The 10,073-nt window shown below is 40.0% G+C and overlaps 1 protein-coding gene across 1 annotated transcript in view; it reads right to left on the bottom strand.

Moving 5' to 3' along the window:
- Window positions 1-10,073, bottom strand: part of DOK6 (docking protein 6) — a 338,153-nt gene that overhangs the window by 76,419 nt on the left and 251,661 nt on the right. Inside the window, exon 7 of the mRNA XM_019668900.1 lies at window positions 1,823-1,940. Coding sequence (XP_019524445.1) covers window positions 1,823-1,940 — 118 coding nt within the window. The remainder of the gene's footprint in view (window positions 1-1,822; window positions 1,941-10,073) is intronic.

The raw sequence follows: 10,073 nt of genomic DNA, 5'->3' as shown, positions 1-10,073 counted from the left end.
CGAGCCTGAATTCTCTCTCATTTAAATCACAGTCTTCCGTGCCTTTGAGTTTAGTTTCTGGAGGCCTGCCTTTTCTTTCTGTGCTGCCGTGTTACCTTGCTTATTCATGCTATTAATACTTGATGGGTTGCTCCTCTGCCTGCACAATCGAGGTGGAGAACTCTTTTGTTGTTTAGATACCATTTTGATCTTAACCACTCAGAAGGCTGATAACTAGAGGTCTTTCTTTTGTTTCCCAGTAGATGGTGATATAGCACAAGTTTTTCTTTTCTCTGACCTTTGCTACTGGTATCTCCTGGGTCACGGTGGGGGATGTCATTGTGATTATGAGAACTGATGGATAACTGGGTGGCCAGCAGGGTGGTGGGTGTGTCCCTGCTGTGTTCAAGTCACCTTGGTCTCAGGGCACCATTGCCATGGTGGGAGGGTGTGGCAGGCACTGCCACTGCTTGTGCCCCTCTTACCCTCTGCTGGGTCATAGTGTGGGGGCTGCACCCCAAGTGCTTCCTCTATTGCTATGTGTTAGCTGAGGTCAGGGTGGGTGACAAGCCGTGTCTGCGGACACCATCCCTGTCGTTCCCCCCAGGGCTCCAGATGAACCAACGTGTGGGTTCTCAGGAGTGTTTGTGTGCTGAGCAGAGGAACCTTTGCTGGGTTATAGATATCCGACTTGTTATGGCTTTCAGGAGATGCACACAGAGATCTTACCACTCCAACATGATGCTGACTTAATCCCTAGAACATATCTTTATTCATTAATTCCTACCAATCAAACCCTATTAGTCTAGGTTTGAAACCATGACAAGAAAATATTGCTTTAAAAATACACTATTTCAGTTTGCTTGTAACATTTTTTTTTGTCGAAACGTTTTGAGTTGTTAATATGAGCAAAAGTTAAAGCATAAAAGGAAAAAAAATACTCTGAATGTGTAACTGTGTTGAAGGTCAGCACGGTCATCCCTTCACCAGATATTTATTGGATGCCTATTATGTTCAAGCGTATTGTGCTCAACAAATATTTGTTGGATGAGTGTTTCCAACTGTGTTTTGTTAGCCTTATTTTTCTTAGTTCCTCCTTCCTCCAGTCTTGGTCAGCTGTCAGTCAACTGCTTGCAGCTGACTATTTTTTTTTTTCTGAAGGTTAAGATTATTCATTTTAGGGCAAAGGGGAGGACTAGGAAGAGGAGCACCAAAGGGAAGGTTTCTGCTGTTGTTGACTAAATACCTGCTATCTATTAATTTGATTAATCTGGCAAGACATTCCCAAGCGAGTTAATCACTTATCATTAAGAAAACTACAAAGCATTTACAATGATCTCTTTCTGCCCTGCACCCTCCCAAATGCATTCTACGTCAAGGCTTTGGCTAAACCTTAAAACTTTCGTGAGTAGGTTTATATAGCATGTTATTACAGAGCCTGAAGTCATCCTCCCGAATTTATATTCCATCCTGTTATGGAAAAAAAGACGCGAAGAAAGAAATACTCTGTAAAACACAGCATGAAATAGGCCCTGGTACCAGGTACTTTCAGCTTCTGATAAAATGTTTCGTGTAATGTGTTAGTTAAACTAACACATGCCAAATCGGGTCCTCAGCCCTGGGTGATTTGGGGAATTATTTTTATGAGTCTATGAAATGATAGCTTTAGGAAAACCTAAAGCTCTGTCAATCTCAGAGCTCCCACTAGGGCCAGTGAACGCTGAGAAATGGAAATGGAGGAAAGAGCAAGCAATGCAAATACTGTACAAAGCCGTTTGCTGGACTCCTGGCCCACCTGGAGGAAGGGGAGGGCAGCGCTGCTCGTTATGTTAACGTTACTTGCCTTGCAAACTGTAGATCTCGCCAACGCTGTTCTGACGAGTGATGTGATGCCAGTACGCACTGCGAGGGAGAGATATTGATTTGGATAACGTCATTGGTTCCGTCAAGCTTGTCTGAAGCTACAAGAAAAAGAAAATAGGCCTTAGGCTTTATTTAAAATATTAACCTGAAATCTGCTCTTTTAAAAGGTGAGGATGAAATGTGGGTGACGTAACGTAGGTTCGGATAAAGATCCTTCCATGATCAGCTGTTGAAGGGTAACTCTTTTTAAAGTAAAATCATGACTGGAAAAAAAAAATGAAATGAACACCTGTAAGCAATTTAATCCCACTCATTAATGAAGAAGGGCATAATGACATGGAACAACTGATTCCAAGTTGATTTTCAAGGGTATATCGCCAATCAGGAATGCTGGTCAACAGCCACACCAATAATCAATCAATAAACGAATCCACCAGGCAAGTTCGTTTGCATTTCTATGACAAAGAATTATTTGCTTTACTATCAGCTTTCCACAATTTATTGAACTGTAAAATAGCTGAAAAAATGGAAATGGAAGCCTCCTCTGAAACAGATACCCTGGACAGAGGATACCGTTTCTTTTTTATCCAATTCCGTGTGCTATAATTTTTCCTAACACCTCCTTCCACCTTTACTCAATGGCTCTTTTCTCAAAAGATCTTTTACCTTGCTCTTGGGATAGAATCTTGTACATATTAAAAGAGTATGTTCCCTGAGAAGCTCTGTGATACAAGTGGGGCACATTTTATTTGAAACAAAATTAAGGTTCGCTGAAGAGATCCACACACCATCACATCATGCGCTCCGGCATGTGATTAGTTCGAAGAGAACAATACTGGACATGACATTTTCAAGAACGAAACTCATTTTTATTGATTCACACCAGGTTTCTAAAACACATCCAGAAATGGTTGTATGTGGTCTTAGTACACATTTCTTTGACGCAACCTGAGCAAGCGTGCACTTTCTCACAGACAATGGACAAGCCCCTAATCAGTGAAAGCTCACACTTGCCCCTTGTTTAGTGCCTGGCTTGGCAAAACCGGTGGCTGTAAAGATCACCTCAGTCAAATTGAACCCGAGAGGCCTGCTTGCTGGCTGTGGTCTGCACGTCCCCACCATGCTCCCCTCCCCCTATACTCCCCTTACCTCTGCAGCCAGTGTTACCACCCTTCATAGAAGATGCTGTCGGGGACGTACCTGAGAGGATATGAGGCCCTTCAAAGCCACGGAGAACTAAGAAGCATTTACATTTTAACAGAGGGTGAAGCCAAAGGGCTTGAACGTATTTATTTGATTTTACTTCTCTAGCAGTGAGGCATTTCCAGAACTGCTACATCTTGCCACAAAAGGGCCCTATTCAGTGTATGTAAAAGCCTGGGTCTGTTGAAGGTAATTATTTTTTGTAATATGGCTCCAAACAGCAACATTGCAACCAATTTTTATAGTTTTTGTAATTTGCTATATTTCAAAATTTTCCTCCTTATTATGAAAATAGGTGTACTAACCATACTCACATCTCGTGGTTGGGAGATGGGAAGTGTGAGGAAACAGCCAAATGACTGGGTTACAATAGTGCTGTGCTTTTCAGAATCTTTGGGATGTTTGTTAACCATGCATGTTTCTAGATTTACCCCAGACCCAACAGTTGGAGAATCTCTGTAAATATCCTCATATACACTGGAGTATCGGCCATTACTGTAAGGGGTAGAAGCAAGGCTCATTTATGAAATGTCACTAAGACAAAAGGGCGGTCACCTTGAAAGCCAGTTTCTCATGGGAGCGGTAAATGTAATTAAACACATAAGCCTTTAATTAGTGACAACAATACCCATTAATAACATCAACTAATCCATAAAATGAATCTCATATTAATCACTCTTCTGTCTACTCTATGTTCTTTTTTCTAATGTATCATAATTTGTTTATTACTTAGCATACAGTAGATCATCAGTGGTAAATTCATCTTCCCGAAATTTAATGAAGTGCTTTTCCTTCTATTTTTTTATCTGAGAAACATGTTTCTTCCCAAATGGTCAATCTTAAGCACTAGGGAAACCCAGTACACATATTTTGTTTACCGGAAACAAATTACGGGAAGCCACTGAGAATAATTTCCTCCGTACGATCGTCACCTGAGCCATCCCATGTTTTTCCACTTACTTTCCCAATTTCTCACACTTTTCATGGTTTTCAGTTCTAGGAGACCTTTACCAATGTTCCTCATTCATTCATACTTCCTCTTTATTCTAGTTCAATCTTTCATTGCAGAAAAGTGGAAAATTTGTATTTGAAAAGTGGAATGTGGATATAGTCTCAGGATCTTGGCCAAAGGTACAAATCTTGTCCACACATCTCAGATGCTTACGTCTTCTCCTAAACGTTAGAGAATCCATTCATCATCTGACATTCAAAACTATGTACTAAGTATGGTTATGAAGTGAATTGTGTCCCATCCAAACTCATATGTTGAAGCCCTAACCTGCATTGGGACTGCATTTAAAGGGAGAGTCCTTAAAGAGGCTAATGAAAGCTAAATGAGACCATAGGTGGGGCCTTAAGCCAATAGGACCCGTATCCCTGTAGAAAGAGGAAGCGATGCCAGGAATGGATGTGCTGAGAAAAGGCCAGTTGAGGACATAGCAAGAAGGTGGCCATCTGCAAGCCAAGGACAGAGGCCTCAGGAGAAACCAACCCTGCTGACACCTTCCCCTTGGACTTCTCAGCCTGCAAACCTATAAGAAAACTGCTATCTGTTGCTTAAGCCACTCAAACTGTGGCAGTTTGTTATAGCGACCATAGCAAACTAATACAAGTATTTTGTGTCACTGACACTCTATCAGATGTTAAAGAATGCATCTGATTTATCCAGCAACTTTTAATTTCGCTGTTACATTCAAGCAATGTATTATAATCTGGCCTTTTCGATATGCACAATGACAATGTGCCAAGCCTTTTTATTAGTAGATTTTGTTAGTGTTAAACTTTTTCCAAAGCTTCTCTTAGTAAAAGCATTCAACAAAATAACATATAAAAATCACCCTTAACTTTTCATATTATAATAATGCTTCAATTAAAAGCATTAAGACAAAAATGCAGTTTAAAATGCTGTAGTAATTTCTGAATTAAAAGTGATGCACAAGTTTCATCTGTAGGATTTTTAGGGTCATAAGTGTGTGTCTACCAAAAACATGTAAGACAATTTATATTTATAGTGCAAATAAATGCCTATGCTTACATATATAAAGGGGAAAATGACATTGTGACATCATTTCTAAACGATTGCTGTATTGGAAGAATTCACAGAAGATGGCCCCATGTCTTCCATGTTCTTTTGCTTCTTGTCTGTGAGGGTCTGTTGTGGTGACTCAGTTGCCGCAGTCAGTGAGAAGTTCCTTCGGATGCTGTAAAACTTCTGCAACCCATGCAGCCACAGCTCCCTCGGTATCTGACCTTGGACTTCTTCCTGCAGACAACAGTCATTGCTTCTTATTTTGCTTGGGGTCGGATTCAGGAAAGATGTTTCAGCTTCAATGTAGAAATCAACTAGACCCGGAAGCAGTTAATTCAGCTCTTGACACACTTGTCCTAACTTCTTCCCATTTTGGCACTAACTTTTGGTTTCATTCTTTTTGAAACAGCGGTCAGTTCACTGGGACGCAGAGCAATGAACCAGGTGTTGCTTATTTAGCATCTGGAAAGAGTGGCTGTCACAGCTCAACAAGACTGGATAGAAGTTAAAACACTCCTATTTTATTCGAAAGCTGCAAGTACACGATCTCAAAAAGCCCACAGCCTAAGAGCGTGATTTCGGCCCAAAGTGTCTTTTGGAGATACAGTTAATACCTTTATTTGAGCATCATACAGATGGTCTTATGTCCTTCAGTGGATGAGGAAGAAAACCCAAAAGCAAGGAACCTTATACTGAGAAGACTCTCATAAAGATATAAACAAGGGTTGGCTGATTCTGCTCACTCCCATTTAGGCAATACAAACATAAACACATTTACTTTTTATTTGTCAGCGCCTGAGATTAGCATATGATGTCACAGAGCGACGCCCACACCATTTCCTGCTGCTACTCTCTTCTCTCCTTTCACTTAAACCTCAGCAAACTCTTCTGAAGACGTTTGGCTGAAAGCGTAGTTGTTAGGAAACAGTTCCTCCTGGGTCACTCATGGGTCTGCATTTCTCCTGTTCCTTACTGTAGTTACCGGTATGTTGGTAGAGCAAACAGCCTCAGGAGAGACGGTCCCCTCAGGGCATAGGGCAGATCTGATTGCTGACCAGGATAACAGGAGTGGTGTTTTCTTCCAGGGCAAAGGTTAGGCAGGTCCGCTGGCAGCCACTGCATAAGATCAGGAGTTCCCAAACTCAGATTCCTCAGCTGTGACACATACACGCAGCATCCGTCCGGGCTGCTCCATGGCCAGCAGGACTTCAGGACAGAACTGCTGAGAAGATGGCACTCGTGCTGCCTGCGGTGAGTGATGGAGGCCTCTGCCTCTGACCCAGGAGTCCCATGTTTTCTGCCGGGATCCATGATCCGTGGCAGCCAGGGGTGGTGGGCTGGAGACATCTTTCCTGCTTTTGCTAATCTCCAGCTGTCTCTGCTCTTCCCACACCTTGAATCTAAATTACCTTATTAAATCCCCTCTTTTGAACTACCTAGCTAGGCCCTATTTACTTAAGCAAATCCTGATGAATACAAAAGACTACCTCATGATGTCTTCAATATTTCCATATATTCACATCAAAAGGCTTTCACATTGTTTCTGCTCTTTTGATACTAAGACCAACAAATCTCAATACTAAAGGATATTGAGAAACTTAAAAAAAACACACATTTAAATCAGTATTTCATCTAGGGGAAATTGTTTATGTATATACAAGTAGAATTATGACCACTGCTTCCCAAAGAGTCATTAATTCTCTTAAAATTACTTGGAATTTACATTTTTATAAAAATAAAAGCATCAAGTTCTCAGAGTTCAAAAACTAATTTGGCTATTTTTATAAGTCCTTTCATAGATCTAATCTCTGGGTCTTACTTTGGATAATTGTTTTCTATATTTAAAATTTTGTCTTTTAGAGAGATTTAGATTTTTAAATTTATTTAAAGAATTTACATTTTTCAGTTTTTCTTATATATTTTGCTTTTATCCTAATTCATTTCCACTTTCTGGTCATTTCTATCTTTTCAAGTCGAATATTTGCATTTAAATTCTTATTTGATAATAATTATTTTTTATTAGTTCAGGTGTACAAAACAATAGTTAGACGTTTACACCTGTCACAAAATGATAATTCCCCCTTCACCAATCTACTACCCCTCTGACATCGTATATAGCTGTTACAATTCCACTGACTCTATTCCCTATGCCGTACATCCTGTGACTATATATATATATATATATTAAATTATACTTGACATTTGACATTAATTATTATTCAGCTTCAGCTTCTGTTGAAAGCATTTACTTCTGAATGAGACTTTGTCCACTTCCAATGACTTGATAAGTAGGATAAAAATAATTCTGTCCTAAATTATATAACTGTGGCTTTATTTCCTCTTCTATACAAAAGATCGCTTGTGTTCATTTTGCTGAGATGTTGCTTTTCTGTGCATATATTATTAATTTTCATTTAACAATGCATTGTGGTCAGAAAACGTGGCCTGAGTAGTTTCTGTTTATTGTGTATTTTTTGTTTTTTCTAGTAAATGTCAATTTCTGTATATGTGTAATAGGTACTTGAAAAGATGCAAAATCAACATAGGGTCTCTATACACACACACACATGTACACACACACACACTCACTCTGTATTTCCTTCTTTATATATTTGTTTAGTTTTAAAATCTTCATTAGATATGAAGGAAAATGTTAATTTCAAATTACTAACTAACATATTTCTGCCAAGTTCCTCTTGTATATCGTAGTACTGTTTTATGGTTCTATAACTTAGTTTCTTATTCTTGGCTATATTTTTAAATTCTACTTATAAAAGTTCTCCCTGTCCCAAGGCTCAACCTCACTGCCATCTTTTAGGCTCCACTCTTCCAAACAAATTGGTTAATAATCTCCTCTCCTCTTCTAGAAAGTCTGGGCTTCTTTCTCAAGAAATGGCATCATTATTATCCATTAATCTCTCCTTTGTTTCACCTGCACTTGGTCTAGTAGAAATTCCTAGGCGTTTCCAACATATGTATAGATAATGGCTTTTCCTTATTTTTAGCTGAATTCAAATATTCTATATTTTTATATTATTTTAGTCATTTTACTTGGCATTTGGCCCAGAAATCATTTATATTATCTAGTTAAATCCTCATACAATTCTTGGGAGACAGGAAAGGGATGAAGGGTTCCTCTTTAAAATGAGAGGAGGCTGAGGGTTTGAGATAGTAAGTGACATTCCTAAGGCCATGTATTCTCTGGAAGCATTGAGAATAGAATTGTGCTTCTGCTCTGTACGTCTGTTTTTTTGACCACCGAGAAGGTCTGTGTGATGCCTTTCAAATGAAGGTGCATCATAAATAGTGTTACATATTGCATTATTTTTGTGTAAGATTGAAGATGGCTGCAAATTCTTAAAAAAACCTGTGTTCAGAAATAGGACTTCTATGTCCCATGCTCTTAAATCTGGATGGCTGGTGACTGCTTGGATCGAAAGCATATGGTTGCTATGACATCATGTCTGTTGTGGGCATGTATTTTAAGATCTCTCTTCTTCCTTCCACTTGTTCTGAGTCACTGTGTACCCTGAGGCTGCCATAATGTGAGGGAGCCCAAGCTAACTGGTGCACAGCCCATGGAGTTCAAGCTAAGAAACCTTCTTGGAGAATCAGCTTACAGATGGGAAGCTGAAATCCAGAAAAATTCAGGACTTTGCTCAAGGTAAAATCCCAACTATAGAACTGCTAATAGAAAAGTTTTCTTGACTTCTGAATCCATTGCTGTTTAGACTGATGCTGGTATCCACTGGGGAAAATGATGTGACAATATGTGACAATACAGCCTTGTACTTTAAGAGGACCTGCACTGCAAAGACGCAACAGGTAGGGCCTGACAGCTGGTGTGGTATTTGTGAAGGCGCTGCCTACGAGCACATCTTCTTGCTTTTACCAAAAAATTATACAGGCTCCCCCATTGCCTTTTACAATTCCCCTTTGCTGCTTTGCGATTCTGCCTCCCTTGGTCATAGACATGAATGCTAATTTGTGTTGACCCACATAAAATTTATTTGTATAAAAAAATGTTAACAAATTAATTTTCATTTTGCTCTGCATCTCCCCAATTATTGCTTAGAATTTAAAAATTGTGTTAGCACTTGAGATGCAAATCCGTACAATGGGGGAAGGAAACGTTGAGCATTTATAAATGAGCATTTATGAGTCATTCTCCAAGTGCCTGCAATGTGCAGAGTGGTGTCATATATCATCTGATTTACTAGCTACATAAACTGCCAACACAAATGCAGTCCGAACTTCACAGACTAAGAGATGAGCGATCATATAATGTGCTCACGGTGACGCAGGCAGGGAGTGATGCCTCAAGTCCATGGCGTTATTCCCTGTTCACCATAACTCACGGTGGAGTAAATGACTGAATCCCTTTTCTTCAGGGAGCAGATAAGATGAGGATGACACCAACTGGGTCAAGTCCACGGGACCAGGAAAGGAGGCAAATGCCGCCTGCTCATGCTGACAGCAGGACAACACAGCAAGTTGGCAAACTCAGAGGTGTTAGCCCAGGGGCTGTGCTGGCAGCAGACCTGTTATCAGACATCAGCTCCACAGCTGTGCTGTCGTTTGACCTCAGGCAACATACTTGCACTTTTTGTTAAGATTCCATTTTTCCTCATCTCTAAATTGGAGTTAGTACAATTCACCATAAGTGTTATAAATATTTTATACGATGATGATTTTAGTGTGAAAAGCACAACGTTTGTCATATCTAAAGAGCTTGGTAAAGATTGTTGCATTATTACTGCTACCTGCCTGCAACCGGTGTCCAAGTATGTATGTGGTCAAGACATGGGATTCTGTCCAAAATGAGCTATCAAAGAAATGACAATGAAGGCAGAGGTATGTGCTTGGATCTGAGTCTAAGAACTTAACAGGAGTACAAAACCCAAGAAACATGAATATGAGGAGGAATAGTTAGTTGGTGTGGGCAGGTGGGAGAGGTGGGACACAGATGCGAGGCAGGTGAGCAACGCTGGTAGCTGAG

The sequence above is a fragment of the Hipposideros armiger genome, unplaced genomic scaffold (genome assembly GCF_001890085.2).
Source record: "Hipposideros armiger isolate ML-2016 unplaced genomic scaffold, ASM189008v1 scaffold_542, whole genome shotgun sequence".
Lineage (NCBI taxonomy): Eukaryota > Metazoa > Chordata > Mammalia > Chiroptera > Hipposideridae > Hipposideros > Hipposideros armiger.
The sequence above is the reverse complement of the archived record's forward strand: the minus strand, read 5'-3'. Positions and strand labels throughout refer to the sequence as shown.